The sequence below is a fragment of the Xenopus laevis genome, chromosome 3L, assembly GCF_017654675.1.
Source record: "Xenopus laevis strain J_2021 chromosome 3L, Xenopus_laevis_v10.1, whole genome shotgun sequence".
Lineage (NCBI taxonomy): Eukaryota > Metazoa > Chordata > Amphibia > Anura > Pipidae > Xenopus > Xenopus laevis.
Window position 1 is genome coordinate 82,748,130 of NC_054375.1, and position 17,692 is coordinate 82,765,821.

At 36.1% G+C, this 17,692-nt stretch overlaps 1 protein-coding gene across 1 annotated transcript in view; it reads left to right on the forward strand.

Moving 5' to 3' along the window:
- Nucleotides 1–17,692, forward strand: part of cog5.L (component of oligomeric golgi complex 5 L homeolog) — a 129,546-nt gene that overhangs the window by 5,352 nt on the left and 106,502 nt on the right. The window contains exons 4-6 of the mRNA XM_018252643.2: nucleotides 4,382–4,436; nucleotides 5,378–5,447; nucleotides 7,295–7,415. Of these exons, the coding sequence (XP_018108132.1) occupies nucleotides 4,382–4,436; nucleotides 5,378–5,447; nucleotides 7,295–7,415 (246 nt within the window). The remainder of the gene's footprint in view (nucleotides 1–4,381; nucleotides 4,437–5,377; nucleotides 5,448–7,294; nucleotides 7,416–17,692) is intronic.

Here is a 17,692-nt window from a genome sequence, read left to right on the forward strand (position 1 = left end):
GAAGTATCTTTGCTCTTTAAAGAATATGTGCACCATTTGCCATCTCTCCTCTGGCTTACATTCCTATCTGCAGAGTTGGAATACACCTTGTCTTTGCCTTGACCTTGCCTTCACATGCCCCTTTCCCATAAAGCAGTGGTTGTTGGATTTTTTTTGTCTTGTTATTTCTTGGAAAGCTAACCTTCGGCTATAGACCCTTTTTAGCTCATAAAAGGGTCACAGATATAGGAAATGAGTGGTGTATCAGTCTTTAAGCCATAATTCCATGAATGTCTAGGGCACAATGTATTAATTCATCAGTAATCTTGCCTTAATTGACCTTAAACCTTTCAGGTGTTTTAGAAGAACAAATAGGATTTTTTTTGCATATATTCTATCTGAACAGCAGGTGGTACTAGACATTCAAAATACTCCGAATACAGCAGTGTGTTTCTATTTATACTGAATTGAAGTCTAAAGGGCCACTAAATCTATGCAGGATCTGTTCTCTAGAATGTTTATGAAATGAAATTTTCGTATGGGGTCTTTCTGTAATGTTGAACATTAAATAAAACATTTTATACATATAAAAAAAACCACTAGGATTAATTTTGTAGCAACATTTCTGCTATCTTAACTGACCTCAAATCATATTACAAATGAGCAGAGAAGTATTTACTTTCACCATGAGATGGGGCATTGCTCTGTTGCTGAGCTTTCTAGATAACTGGTTTCTTGAGAGAAACCAGAATGTACAGAAATCTAACAAAATGAATAAAACATGAACTTGAACCTACACAAGATTTCTTCCTCCTGCAGATATGAAATACATTGGTGACTGTTAATTTCATTCTAGGCTTATTGTTTAGTGAGCATCCATTCACTGGACAATCATCAGTGTATATGCAATTTTCCAATTTTCCAATTAAGTAATTCCAGGAACACTAAGAGATCATTTAGTGTCTGGTTTCAGCGGTAAACTATTTCCCTTGAGTGCAATGATCAGATTGCAGAGTAATCAAGCACCAAAACCCTGTCTTCGAAATTTCATTTTTATTTAGGATAAGGTTATAGGGCAATTGTGTTGACTTTTTTTTTTTTTTTAAAAAAAAAAAACTGTTTAGGTCAAGTCTGTTCCTGTACCTTTTAAAACGTTTGATAATTGAAGGTGGCACATTTTTCATATTATACAAATATTTTCTATTTTGCTTAAAGGGGACCTGTCACCCTAAGAAATAATTCCATAAGAAATAATTCCAAATTCTTTTCTATCATAGTAAGTCATAGTTGAGCAAAATAAAGTTTATTCACACTATATTTATTACTTAAATTTTGTTTCCTTCAGTCTTGGAATTCACAATCATAGTAAGCAAGCAGATGCTATTTTGTCACAAGGCCCCAAAATCTTGTGTATGTGCCAGAATTGGGGACCTGATGCCCATGCATAGTACCATACACAATTATAGAGTGTGAGGAGGTAGTGGGAATCTAAAAGTACAGTGACATCGGAAGTATAGGAAGTACTGAATGGAAAGTGAAAGGAAGTGAATGCTCTGCCTCTATGCCTGAGGCATAGAGGAGGAACAGGCAATATACTGACAGCTGAAACTTTTAAATGAACTTATAAAAGGTATTGATGTTTTAAAGAAAAAAAGAATTTGGGGTTCGTTTAATTTGCAAAGGATTTTAATTATACAGGTTTTTATGTGTGGGTGACGGTCCACTTTATATTTAAATATTCAGTTTGGCTTGGTCTTTTGCTGTAGATTCAGTATATGCCAATCCCTAATTGAAAGTGCAATAATTTTTTGTGCTATCATGTCTGCAAGCTCTACTGATTAGACATGAGGTGCCCAGACTTTGTTAAACTGGGATCTACTTTAGACACCTGGCCCCCATCAGGAAATCTACCTTGGTAAAAATAGTGCGCTCTCCTAAGGCAGAAAATGTAGACTCCCCTGTATTGTGCAATTTCATGTACAAATACCCGAACTCATAGAAGGGTGGCAATTCCATGAGTTAGGGAAGAGTTGGGGGGGGGGGAGTGCCAGCAGGCAGTACAAGCAATAAAAACTGCTTACTGTTGTACTGCTGCACTTATCAGTTCAGGGGGAGGAGAGGGGGAATCTGTAGAGTAGCACTCCATGCTCAGCTTGATGGCCCGACCTCCCTCCCGTCATGCCCAGCCAACCCTCCCTCCCTTCCTTCGTCCTGCTCTTCAACCCACTCTGCCTCCCTCCCTTTGTCCTGCGCTGGTCTCTCCGCCCTCTCTCCCTCCCTTCCTTTGTTCTGTTCTTGTCTCCCTCACCCTTCCTCCCTTCCTTCTTTCTGCTGCGCTGGTCTCCCTGCCCTCTTTCCCTCCCTTCCTTCCTTTGTGCTGTTCTTGTCTCCCGCCCTCTTTCCCTCCCTTCCTTCCTTTGTGCTGTTCTTGTCTCCCACCCTCTCTCCCTCCCTTCCTTCCTTTGTGCTGTTCTTGTCTCCCGCCCTCTCTCCCTCCCTTCCTTCCTTTGAGCTATTCTTGTCTCCCCGTCCTCTCTCTCTCTCCCTCCCTTCCTTCCTTCTTTCGCGTTGTCCCCTTCGTGCCACTCTTATCTCCCTGCCCTCACTCCCCTTCATGCCGCTCTGCACTTCGCTTCAGCACAGCCAAGCCGGCTGCTGATCGCTGTCTACTAGAAACATTACTGCGATCAACATCCTGGGCACCTCTGGATTAGACCTAAGTCCATGATTTATGTCGCTATAGTAAGAAGAAGGCCAAAAAAACATATATGCTTAGCAATCCAGCAACACAAAAAATTAAGTGCAAAATCTTAGTAAGATCAGATGTTTGTGCTTTAAAGCATTCTATTTATTGGGTCCTACTGCACAATATGATGCTCATAGTTTTGGTGACTTCAAAATATGCTTATGTTTTACAACAGGGGCACATCATTTTCTTTTTAACTATTGTTTCTCTATATTTCAACAATATTGAAAAATAAAGGTGATTATTAAAAATATCATCAGAATCATTCAGTTGTGTCAATTAAATAAACTAAATTGCACATTTTGCATTTGGAAAAAGGAGGTACACTACAATTATCACTAGCACACTACTAACATTATTAAAATTATCAAGGAACCGGTCTTATTGAAACCTCAAATATTTATGGGGTAATTTAATAAAAGGTGCAAAGTTTGCTACAAGTCTCACCACCAGTAACTACCAGTAAGCAGGAGCATTTCTGGTCACCTGTTTAAACAAACCTCCTTTTGCACCTGGGCAAAGTATTTGGGTTTGTTTTTTTCTTGACGTTTGTGGTATTACCATGCTAACAATGAAAGAGCTACCTTTGCCTTTGGAAAGAAGGTTATAGATGCAGATGAGTCTGGGATGGGACTTAAAAAGGTTGCCAAACAATTTGACATCAGTCTTTATGCTTTCTTGAAGCTCATATACAAGTAGAAACTATTTGAACAACTGCTAACTTGCCCAGACCAGACTGTATCAGTGAGTTCAGTCCAAGAGCAGAAATGCATATGCTGAAAGAAGTCTTTTAAGGTATATTAAAGGTAGCTCTTGCATAAGTGGCTGTACGAATTAGATATACATGGGAGGTGTGTAAGGTGGGAAAAAATATCAGGACAAGACTAACGTTTGCCCATGAACACGTAGGCAAAGACAAGGACTTCTGGAGGAAAGTGTTCTAGATTGACAAGGCAAAGATAGTTATTTTTGCAGCAGTACCAGAAGACTCAAAATTTGCGAAGCGCTTTGAAGTCAATGGCCGTCAAAATAATTGACGGGCAGCAATTTTGACATGAGCGTCAATTTTTATATGCTCCTCTATTTTGTCCAAATACATCTAAGTCAATGGGTGTCCCAATAATTTTGACGCAGCTGATTTTTTGCAAGTGAAGTTTCACTCCAGTTTTGCGAAACATTCGCCAGTGGTGAAACGCGGAAATTCGCAGCAAATCCATGGCTACCGATTTTATTCGCCCATCACTACAGACATAATGTCACCAGGAGAACATGTTGTCAACTGAAATGATGGAGGAACTGTTTTGCTGCATCAGGGCCTTGGCAGGTCCATTATGAATTCTAAATTGTATCAGAAAATGTGAGAACATTTCTACCAAAGGTGTTGTTATCCGGTATTATCCATATTCACAAATGGTAATGCTATATCTCTTTATTAAATTATTACAAAATCTATTTTCTATTTCAATTGCCTTTAGCTTCATATACTGTTTTAATAAAGATCAAATAAGTTCACATACACTAAAAAAGAAACTTTACATGAAATGTAGTTTTTCACATGACGTCACTTCTGTTTTTTCACATTGAGATCTACCATCTTTACTTTCCATCGATCATTTCACTGCCTTTTCTAATTTCTTTTTTTTTTTTTTGTTCTAGGAGTTCTTCAGATGATGCAGACTAGAATTGCAGCTTTGCAAAGTGCAATTGATAGGTATGTACTGTGATAGTATATATTTTTATCCCGTGTGCATAGATCATATCCATTTTAGGAAAACATTTTTAAAAACCTTGCTGTGGGTATGGGATTTTTTTTTTTTTAATTTACACAACTTTTCCAGTCTCTTATTGCCTTTTTTGGCATCAAATGCAAAATTAGCATTTTTTTTTTTTTTAGAAAAAATGTTTTGATAAGGGTTGTACAAACCTGATAGGTGGGCCTGAACCCAGCACTGCCCAAAAAACAAAACTCAAAAATCAGACCAGTGACATTGTAACTACTTAGTAGTACAATGTACCAAAGGAGAATGCATGTACCTAGTGTTATTGAGTTTATGTGGTCCATTTGCCTGCAGCCCTGATTCTCAAGCCATGTTACTATCTAACTAGTGGCATTATGACATTCCATTGTATTGGAGATCTACTCAGCATTGAAATGTTTTGCAAAGCAGAGTACTTTTTTCAAAAAAAATATTTGAATAATGTAACAAATGTATCAAATTTCTGGGCATTGCTGGTTTCTCCAGTAGTCAACTATATTATAAGGCAAAGCAATTCTAAAGGTACAATCAAAAGGTACAGAAAAAGTCAGTGTCAGATTGGCCCACCAGGATAACGGAAAAACTCCAGCTGTCTTAACCATTTGGCCTATAGTATGTAAAGAAAACAGACTAGGAGAATAAAACGGGTGAGAGAAAAGAGGAGAAAGGTTTAATGTTTTCTGATGTACCCATGGCATTCCAGTCTGGCAGTATGCAGTGTTTTTTGTAAATTTTAAGTGTAAAAAGCATATAATGGGGGAAAATGCACCAAGAGTTTGAAATTCCACCCCATCCTGTGCGCCCACAATGAATGTTAAGCCAACAAAATGACAAATTATATATAATACTTGTAATTTTCAATTAACGTAATAAATAATATATTTGCTTTTTCCAGAATCAGAACAAAAATTGTGGATCCGTATAACAAAATTGTGTCACGTACTGCACAACTGGCACGTCTGCAGGTAGGTTTAAATTTTCCCTTTCCCCTTGAAAAGTACATGCATTGTATTAATACTCTTACTTTACATCTATTTAAATCTGAAAATGCAGACCTGAAGCAAAATGTTATGTTTTATCAAAGTAGTAGTTGTTTGTAGATCATGTGTTATTTGGCTATAATGCACTGAGAAGATAAAGCTAAAAAGTAGTGGATCTTCTGCCACTTTCACTCATGATGGTATCCAATATTAAGGGCACTTGCTTTGGCTACTTTAAGCATAAAAAACCCACTTTTTAAGTACTTTTTCGAAAAAGGTCACACAAAATGTTTAAAAATGTTTAGAAAACATTTAATTTTTTTTAAAACATTTACAAAAACACTAAGGGGGGTTATTTATCAAGTCGAATTTGTGAGGTTTTTTCAACCTCAAATAAATTCACAACTGGAATGTTTGCTTTTTTATGAAAAAACTTGAATATAAAAAACTTGAATCAATGCAATCGGGGGTAAAAACTTTAATACTCGAATTGATTGAGTTATTGGCAAAAAGAAACTCGAATCGCTTGAATCACCAAAAAAAAACTCGTGAAGCCTTAAAAACATCTTCAAATGATTCAAGGGACATCTGCCGCTGACTTCTACATGACCTTGATGGGTTTAGTTGGAGTATTTTTGGATTCAAGCAATTTCCAGCTTTTAAGCATAATAAATATCGAAAGATTACAGTTTTTTTTTTATCCCAAAAAATTTTAGTTTTTACTGAAACTACAAATTTTTCAGGAAAAACACAACTTGACCTTTGATAAATAACCCCCTAAATGTGTAGTTTTGCATCAGAATGTGCTTTTCCCTGGCCAGCTGATCAGAAAATGAGAAATGCAAGAAATGGCTGCTCATAGTAATCAGTGTGGTAGTGTCCATTCAAACAAATAAGGCATTCTACTGAAGTAGAATTTGTGGCAGTTTACATAATCGAATATCTTTAAAAACATTGTGTGAACATCTTCCAAAGTTATATAGCTCTTTAAAATTACACGGGATCATTTGTGTATTATTCTAAATTCTTCACTGTTTCTTTATTATATGGTTTACTTTAGTGGTGTGCTTTTCTTTACTGTGATAAAAGTGTAGCTATATAAGTATGTTTGTGTATATATAAATTAAAAGTTTAAAAGGAAAAATGTCCATTGATTAGTTCATCTTGCAAACGGTCTTTTATATAAATATAGTGTAAGGTTATTGCATGCTCTGTATAAATATAATCATTGTTTGGCAGTAATTCCAGTAGAATGTTACCTCTACATGCAATAAAAGGCACAAATTTCAGTAACCCAAAACCACCAATAAGATGCTCTTGAACAGGTGACCAGTAAATGCTACCTGTTTATTGGTTGCTATGGGTGACTGTACCTGTAGCAGATATAATTGCACTTTTTATTACTTGAACCCAAAAGCTTCTAAAGTGCCAAGGCACACACATTTTGGGATTTATAAAATAGGGAGCTAGTGCTGTGTAATATAATTAGGATTAAAAATTGTGACAAAAGAAACAAGATAATAAATTGTAGAATTTTACTGAATTAGATATATAAACGCCATTCAATTTCGTAAGGTTGCTGATAAGTTTCTGGTGGCTGAAGTTTGAAAATGTTTACAGCCATGGTCACTAATGTATCCAATACATAAGTGTATGCATTTACATTTTTGATTTTTCGTCATGTTTGGGGTGCAGATTGGATCTGGAAAATTATGCTTATTTTACGAGCATTAGCTAAAATGTGAATTGGTACATAACAAGGTTGTAATACAAGGAAAAACTGTGATATGCTAAATCCTATTTTACATAGTATGAATGTGTTTCATTTATAGTCTGCTTGTGATTTGCTTCGAAGAATTATACGGATTTTGTATCTCAGCAAGAGACTTCAAGGTCAGCTGCAGGGTGGAAGCCGGGAGATCACAAAAGCCGCTCAAAGTCTCAATGAACTGGGTAAGCTGATGATTTATATTGTGGCATAATGTCTCTATCTGCAAATGCAAATTTATATTATAGGACTGTCTTGAACTGATGTTGATAGTGATTCACTTTTCATACCTTAATTTCTTAAAGGAATTGTTCAGTGTAAAAATAAAAACTGGGTAAATAGGCTGTGCAAAATAAATGTTTCTAATATAGTTAGGAAAAAATGTAATGTATAAAGGCTGACTGGATGTCTAAAATAATAGCCAGAACACTACTTCCTGCTTTTCAGCTCTCTTGGTTTACACTGACTGGTTACCAGGCAGTAACCAATCAGAGACTTGAGGGGGCACATGGGTCATATCTGTTGCTTTTGAATCTGAGGTGAATGCTAAGGATCAATTGCAAACTCTCTGAACAGATATTTACCATATGGCCCCCTTCAAGTCGCTGACTAACCAGTCAGGGTAAACCAAGAGAGCTGAAAAGCAGGAAGTTGTGTTCTGTCTATCATGTTACACATCCAGTCACTCCAGCCTTTATACATTACATTTTTGACTAACTAACTATATTAGAAACATTTTTTATTTTGCACAGCCTATCTATTTACACAGTTTTTATTATTTCACTGAACTGTTCCTTTAAAATAGCATCTCACCTTATAGGGGTGGTTCATCTTTAAGTTAACTTTTAGTATGTTGTAAAATCTGTGTCTGACTGGGACCCCCAGCCACAAACTCCTCCTCTATGCCATGATTTCTGCCCCTCCCAGCATACGTGCGCGTGCACATTTTTCCAGGGCTGAGGGAGATGAGGGATTGCAGGAGGGGTGTCCTGCCAGCCCAGTGCAACCCTGTATAAAATGGCCAATTCTAAGCAACTTTTCAATTATTTATTTCTTATATATATATATATATATATATATATATATATATATATATATATATATATATATATATATATATATATATATATATATATATATTAAAAAAAATAAAACAAATGCTCTGTAAGGCTACAAATGTATTGTTATTGCTACTTTTTATTATTTATCTTTCTATTTAGACCCTCTCCTATTCATATTCCAGTCTCTTATTCAAATCAATACATGGTTGCTAGGCTACTTTGGACAATAGCAACCAGAATGGAGACAAACTGGAGAGCTGCTGAATAAAAAGCTAAATAACTCAAAAACTACAAATAATAAAAAATGAAAACCAATTTCAAATTGTCCCAAAATATTACGATCTACATCGTACTAAAAGTTAGCTTAAAGATGAACAACACCTTTTAAAGGTTTTAACAAAATTTAGCATCTTGTAATGATGGCATGCAGAGCAATGCTTTGCTGTTTTCTGCTCACAAGATCTAAAAAGTAAAAATTTTCTTTTTGTTATTTTTATAGTGCTGGCATATTCCAGAGGGTTTTCTCTGTTCATTATATAATGTAAAAATATGTGTAAATTAGGGATGCACCGAATCCAGGATTCTGCCTTTTTCAGCAGGATTCAGCCTAATATGCAAATTAGGGGTGGGGGGGAATTGTGTGACTTTTTGTCACATCCATAATTTGCATATGCAAATAAGGGTTTGGTATTCGGCTGAATCTTTCACAAAGAATTCGGTGGTACGGCCGAATCCAAAATAGTGGATCTGGTGGATCCCTAATGTAAATACCCTAATTTATGCTATGATGCAGTTAAATAGTTAAAGAACTATAGCGAAAATGAAAATTTAATAAAAGCGTCATCATACTGAAATAAGAATTTTATGTGCCTGAAATAATGACATTTATCTTCACTATTCCTCTCTCAGCATCTATTTTCTCTATTTGTGGCAGTTGCATGTCAGAATGTCAGTCATTGACAGATCCAATATATCTTTCTTTCCTAGCAGATGAATTAGAGCTCTTTCAAATAACCGATTCCAGTACAAACAAAATCTAACAAAAGAACTGCCTTTTGCACAAATCCTGCATGTAGAGAGACAAGATGTCTCGCGATTTCAATAGAGTTAGCTCTAATACATCTTCTAGGCAAAACGAGCCCCCCCCCCATAAAATATATTGGATCTAACTGTCAATGATTATCTGACACCCAACTGCAGCATGAAGAGAGAATGAAAAGAAACAATGTTGAGAAAGGGATATCGAAGATAAACGTGATTATTTCAGAAACAATACAAAATATTTAATTGATTGTATTTAGAAGGTTTCTTGTTTCAGTATGATGAACTTATATCCAATTTTTATTTTCTCAATAGTTCCCCTTTAAATTTAATTTAAAGGGATCTTAAAAATGTTACTGGAAAATATACACTGCTTTGAAAAATGCATATGTAAAAGGAATAGGGTTTGTTATTTCAAGCAAAAGCTTTATTTAGAAATCTTAATTGATTCATCTTAAAAATATTTTAAATCGATTAGTTGTAGCCTGTGAACTTTTTGCATAAGTAGCAACTTATTAGTTAAAAATTGTATATTTACTGTAGTTAAGAATTTGACATTTGAGACTGAATAACAAATATAATGGCAACATGAGAGCTTTTGTTCTTGTGGATATTTCTTGTAAATTGCTAAAATATAAGTAAGTATTTCTCCATATGCCATGGGGTTGCCTTCTGACATTTACTATCTGGCCATGCATAAGTCTGCAGTGGAATTAATTGCAGACCTCTTCGGTGAATTATACTAATAATAGGGGATGCATTACTTGGCATTCATCACATAATGATCTTCTGTACTTCATTTAGATTAGAATTTCTAGGTCATTTTAATGGGTGGGCTTCCATTGTGAGCAAACCTAGGATGTATGCCTGTTATCTACAAATGAATGCAGGATGCCTTTTAGTTTATGAAATCATTGTCCACTGTTTATCCTCGCCCCGATACAAGCACCTTTGGGCCCAATTCATCATGGTAATTCAGCAGTTCATATTGGATGATGCATAATAAATGCCAGTAATTCTATTATTGCAAGGAGTGCAGCACACATTGCTGAAGGAGGTGAAAAGATCTCATGGGTAACAGCAAAGGACCTGCACAAATCTCTTTATCTTCCCAAAGTCTCTGTTGATGTGTCACTATATTATACACTATTTTAAAGTAAACAGATGCCGCTGCATGTTGCATACTGCATGTCTCAGGTTTGCAAAAGACCGCCACAATGTTCTCTGGGAGGATGGGTAAAAGTTGATGTTTAAAGATAAACACCTACATCCACACCGTGAAACTGCATAGTGACTGACTGGTAGAGAAGCCTTGGCAGCAGCAACATTAAAGGGAAGCTAAACCCATAACATTAATTGATGTAACCTTACCAGAGTTCTTTCCTGATCACTTTTGCAATTTACATTGAGTTTCTGTTTTATGTCAAACACTAAAAATATGATATGAATGAAAATTGCAAAACTGCTTAGAGGACCAATCTGAGTAAGTTTACCTCAGTTTATTATTCTGGGTTTGATTCCATTTCAATTACAGAGTCCCCAATCTGTCAATCATACAGGTACTATTGAGACAGCTGTAGCTAATGTTTAACTTTTTTTTTTTTTTTTTTTTACATTTAAATCCTGTAATACTGATTAATTTTGTTACTTGTTGAAAAGTAGGAAATAGGAATTATTGTATAGGTAAGTGCCCAAGGACACTAATGAGATTTGGCATCTAGAAAAAAGTAATTCGATTATTGAGCAAATGTGTAAACTGATTTTAGAAGAGCAACTTGCAGTACATTATCAGAATGCCTTGCCACCTATTTAATTAAAACTGCCAATAGTTTCATAATTCCATACTGAAAATGGTAGAATTGTGTATAATCTAGTTTTTTAATCTAGTTTTTTAAGGAACTAGAAACTGTATTAGTGAGAATCAACTTTCTCATCAACTTTAATAAAACATCTGTGTTTTTTTGTTGTTTCTTGTACTTAATTTAAAACACTTTACTTTCAGACATCTGTAAACTTTCTCATTCTGTCTAGTCACTGTTAGAGTAGAAGTTAGTGGTAGAACATATTATTAGTCCACAAATAAGGCCTCTGTATAATGACCTGATCGGTATCTCATAGCGCAGTGCAGTTTATGTAGTTTTTACAGCATTTTTACTGAACAAATTACTCGGGCAGATTTTTCAATGGTCGTAATTAGAATAAAAAAAGACCAACAAAAATGTAAAAAAAAAAAAAAATCTACGTTTTTTTTCTGCGGATGAATAGACTTATTCGAATTGTTTGAACCGAAGTAAGATCGTGTTCGATTGAATTCAATTCAAAGCATTTTTTTTTTTTTAAAAAAAAACTTGGAATTTTCAAAGTCCACCAATTAACTCCAAATAGGTTTTAAGGGGTCCCCCATAGGCTAAAACATCAATTCAGCAGGTTTTAGATGGCGAATGGTCAAAGTTTTAAAGAGACGGTACATGATGAATTTTGATACTCACATTTTCTAATTTTTTCCAAATATGAATCGAATTTGGACTATTCCCATTTTGTCATTCTGAGCGAAGTTTATTAGCACCTTTACTTCTGTCGCCTCAAAACCCAGTAAAGTGATATTGAGACATTCCTAAAACTGCAGTATAAGGAATGTTTCCCTATCACCGCATAACCATAGGAAATCTCTCTCTCTCTGTCTCTCTGTCTCTCTCTCTCTCTCGATGATTTAATCATGACTGGGCTGACACTGTGCTTCACTATTAGTAATACAGACAATTTCCTTTTAGTTACAATGTCAAAATGACAAATGTCAATATGACTTAAAGGAGAATTCAACCTTTTAGCAAAAAAAAAATATGACGATTTTAATGGTTATTTATTTTCTTAAGCTATAAAGTTATTTTTAACAATGCATTTTGGTGAGTTATGGTAACTTGTTAAAAACGGCAAAGAACTTCGCTATCCTAAAATACAAAACAAATTAGTAACATAAAATTAGTAATCAACTCTGCAATGGAATTGGGTACCTTACATGCAATGTGCAGCAGTTGCAGTCCTCACTGTGTTTTGTACCACAAAGATTATATTAACCAGTTAAGTGGAAGTGTGAACTTCCCAGAAGGACAGGTGGGTCCTGGTGCACATGCCCCAGACCTTCAGTTTAGGAAGTAAACATAGAAAAATTGACAGACTGGCACAAACTGGACCAAAGAAAAAAAAAATGCAGCTTACATGTTTCGTGCTACAAGGGGGCACTTAATAGGTTGCCTCACTCAATTTTACCCGCTCCCTTCAACCCTCTATCATTCCCGGTCGACATACCTGTGGTAGTGTGCATCTGAACAATTTCTGTAAGAACCTCGGCTTGGATGGCAGTGTACTGCAGGTTACCGGGTGCAGCAAAATGCAGCCTCCAGTTTCAAAAGCTGAATTTTCTGCTTGGTCAGAAAATGTTCATTGTGAGATTAGATACTACTTTGTGTGATATAAGCATTTCTGTAAACCTCTATTCAGGAATGTATGACTTGCAATCCCTCACCTGCATACCTCCCACAATTCCTTAATAGATTTAGTCCATACTCATTGCTTACACTCCCAAAGATCCATACTAAATCTTCTTCCTTGTATGCACTACAAATAGGAAACATAAATTGGGGGCATTTGTGAGATAACAGCTGGTCTTTAAATACAGCTCCAACTATCAATCTGCCTGTTTTTACCTCTCAGAATATTTTGCCAAACTGGGGCCAGCGCCTTCCTGCTATCTATTCCCTCAGGTCCTATACAATTTTTCATCTGGTTAAATGCAGGGTGTGGAATGTAAATACCTCTTATTGGGTATTAGTCTTCAATTATCTTAGATGGGTGCATGGGAAATGCTTTAATAAACTGCCAGTTTTTATGGTGCTATAATGAATTTTTAAATGTAGGTGTCAATTTGCTGGTGCATTGCTGCTCTCGAAAACAAAATCTGTGCTGCTAGCTAAATTGACTAAAATCTTTATACTCTTCTTATGTGATGCACGTGCTGTCTCTTGTTACGATGTTGGATTTTTTTTTCACCCACCTACTTGAATAAGGTACTATCTATGGAGATATTGCATTCTCTGGCTTAATTGTTATACATCCAGCTTGTTCATCATTTTTATGAAAAGCATACCTGGAATTTTTAAGTAGTAATTGTTTTTGGAGAAAATATTTAGCTCAAAACACAGTGCCACAAACTGACTTTGTTAAATGTCAGGAAGTGGGGCATCTGTTCGCTGCTTTCTCTACAACACGATCCTACTTATTCCTACATTTACAATACAAATAAAGTGAATCCAGATAGCAATGTGGTGCCATCCATTACTAATTTTACAATTTGCTTATTTACATTACAAACTGTGCAATTGAGAGCCTAAACACGAAGTAAACAACTGCTCACTCTTCTGTTCCTATATAAATAAATGATGATACAGTCACCTTTATACTGTATGTCCAATGTTAAAGACTAATAAAATGGCACTGAAAATTCAGCTAGTAATGGTATGGCGACATGCAGGGATGCATCGAACCCTACTTTTCAGGGCTTGGCCAAATTCTAGGGTACAGATTTGGCCAAATACCAAACCGAATCAGAAATACCCGATTAACGTGCAAAGCGTGTACACAATTTGCCTGGAATTTTTTTCAATTATATTGGTGTTTGGATTTGGTTTAGCCAGACTCTTGGATTCTGACAAATTAGACTAAAAATTACTTGGATGCGGGCCAAATCCTGGCCCGAATCTGGGATTCGTGCATCCCTAGTGATATGTGTAAAATAAATTTGGTAGGTATAAGGTAAGGTTAAATATTTATGATACCTAGAAGTAATAGGAAGTACAGGTACGGGATCCTTTACCTGGAACCCGTTATCCAAAAAGCTCCAAATTACAAAAAGACTGTCCCATAGACTCCATTTTATCTAAATAATCCACATTTTTAAAAATAATTTCCTTTTTATCTGTAATAATAAAACATTAACTTGTACTTGATCCCAACTAAGATATAATTAATCCTTATTGGAAGAAAAACCAGCCTATTGGGTTTATTTAATGTTTACATGATTTTCTAGTAGACTTTTATGTATGAAGATTCAAATTCCATTATCCGGAAAACCTTAGGTCCCGACCATTCTGGATAACGGGTCCCATTCCAATTTAGACGTGCCTGCTAAACCTATAATCTGGTACATCTGTCAAACTGGGTGATGCTTTGTAAGTGTGGGAAGAGTAATGAAATACTAATTTGCTGAATGCTTTCTACTAGACAATCAAACTGACACAACTGCCCAAAAATCCCTATAGTACCAGGTAGTTAATTGCAATATACTGGGTGGCTAAAGTTTCTCATTTCTCTTTACTTTACTTAATTCTTCCCTGTCTACCAAAGAAATCTTTTACATCTCTTCAGTGTTGTGGTGGCTGCATGCTAGCCATTCAAAGTTATATATCAATGTCTAATTTCTTGGCAGTATAAACTTTGAATCACTATGCAGTTTCTAAAAGGGTGACATTAGTAATAAAAAAGAAAAAAGAAAAGAACTTACATCGCTGTTTCACATTGACTGGTAGCATAGAGCTCTGCATCAGGGCCAGTACTAGGCTGGTATTATTAAGCACTGTGTGTATCCTTTTACACAAGCTTGTAGTCTTCAAGCTCTGCATCAGTATGCCATTAAATATATTAGTAGTATAAAACTTGTAGTCCATATAAAGCTCTCCATAAGTGCACCATTAACACTGAATAGAATTGGAAAGTGTTACATCAACGTGCTACTAAATACATACTCATAATATAACATACTAATTACCATGATCCTTAAATATATCTATTTATTTAGGCAAGTGTTTATACAAGTCACAAATGTTCATTTCTTGTTAAATTGACATAATTGCCCATTTATTCTCACTGCTAATTAACACTGTGGATCCCATACTAAAAATAGAATTTCTGAAATGTTCAATGTATATTACTAACCTCAGCCTGTAGATATGGACAGATCATAGAATCAGACTGTATTATTTTAATTGGCAATAAAGACACAATAATTCAGTCAGGGTAACTCCACAAAACATACCTAATCCCCACAGGTCCACTTAAATAAAGGACTGTGATTAAGGACTAGATGTGTCTGAAACGCATTAGGCGATGATGCGTCTACCTGTCTTCATGTTTTTTTTCTAATAGCCATAAATAACGTTGGATTTTTTAACTATTTTTGTGGAGGTGCAGTCCACTTTTTGGTCCCACTTAAATAAACCCTCTGGGGCAAATTCAGTAAGATTCGTAGTTGCACCAGGCGTAACTTCGCCGCACTTCACCAGGCGTAGTTTCGCTAGCGCTTCGCAAATTCACTAAAGTCCGAAGTTGCACTCGGGTAGCGTAAGGTTGCGAAGTTGCGCTAGCGTTGATTCGCTAAGCGAAGCAAAGTTACGCAAGCGATGGTTAATTTGCATACGGCGCCAAATTCACATTTCAATGGAGGAATATGTAGCAGCACTACAAATGCCTGGGAAACCTTCAAAACATCAAATAAAATTTTTATTTTGCCCTACACATGTGCCCACTGTTGCCATGAGTTAGGAAATGTAGGGGGGGAAGGAGGGGAGCCCCAAAAATTTTTTCGATCTTTTTCAGCCTATCACCCATAATATAGAAAAAATGCCAGCGTTTTTTGGGACTTAGAAGAATTTCTAACTTTTTTTGAAGAAATCCCTATCTACTCTATTGCGCTTCGCCTGGTCTGAGGTAGCGAAGGAAGTCTAGCATAAAAGGTAGCGTTCAGAACAATGTGCGCGTTAGTGAATTTGCGTAGTTACGTCCGTTGCGCAAATTCGCCAGGCGTAAGGGTGTGAAGTTACACTAGCGAAGTTACGCCAGCGTCCGTTAGTGAATTTGCAAAGTAACGAAAATGGCCAACGCTAGCGAATTGACACTAGCGTTAGGCGCTTCGGCGCATAGTGAATTTGCCCCTCAGTGTCAAACCTTTGCCCAGAAAAGTAAATAATTCCCTGCTAACTGTATACATCAAAAGGTGCTTTTACATATTAGATACAATGTGCAAAGTGCAGATTTTTGCCTGTGATTCGCCATATTGTCCCTACATTGCATTTTCAAGGTGTGTATTTTATTTTATGCTACCAGAGCGCTGTATTTGATGCTGTTATTTTACACCACTTTAGACCTCACTTCATTAAAGGGGTTGTTCACCCTTGATTAAACTTTTTTAGGATGATGTAGAGAGTGATATTCTGAGACAATTTGCAACTGGTTTTCATTTTTCATTATTTGTGTTTGAGACATTTAGCTTTTTATTCAACAGCTCTGCAGTTTGGGAAATCTGGCTACCACGGTCCAAATTACCCTAGCAACCATGCATTGATTTGAATAAGAGACTGGAATATAAATAGAAGAGGTCCTGAATAGAAAGATAAGTAATAAAGTAATAAATCTGCATAAATTATAACAAACAAGGGAAAGTTGTGTTCACCACTAATTTTTAAAACCATTAAGGGGGGTGCAATGAGGCTGTGACCACAAAATTCATATAGACAAATAAGAGTCCTCTGCACTCAACCCATTTTCATCATATTTAGGACATTATTACCCGTTAAACAAAACAGGCATTGTTTGTCCATACATCGCAATATACAATATATAGCCTCATTGCACCCCCGCTTAATGGTTTATTAAAAAATTAGTGATGTGGACAACTTTCCCTTGTTTGTTATAATTTATACAGGAGCAGTGGCCAGCTCCATGTTGTAGCTCCCACCCTTTCAGCTATAGTCAGGTGATCCCACTGGTGGCCAATAAAAGGGCAACCAAGTAAGTTACGTGTAAAACTTAGTATATAATGTATAATGAAGCAACTGAATTCTTAAATGGATTCTGTCATGATTACACTGTTTACACTGCAAACAATTCACTCTACAATATAAAATTTAATTCCTGAACCAGCAAGTGTATTTTTTTTAAATTGTAATATTTATTGGTGTAGGTAGCCATCTCACGTCATTTTGCCTGGTCATGTGCTTTCAGAATGAGCCAGCACTTTAGGATGGAACTGCTTTCTGCCAGGCTGTTGTTTCTCCCATACCTGCCAACTGTCTTGTTTTCAGTGGGACAGTACTGCTTTTGACAGCTCAACCCGCAGTCCCGCGTTTGTACTGAAAAATTTCACTGAATAGGCAGAAAAAGAAACAAAGTTTCTAAATGAATTGGCTTTTGGCAGAGAGCCCAGAATAGCCAACAGGTGTAACTAAGATACTTTGAGATAAGCAAATAGGTAATTGTAACAATTTAAATAAGGAGGTCCCTTGGGAAAAGTTAGACTCGCAGCTTAAAGG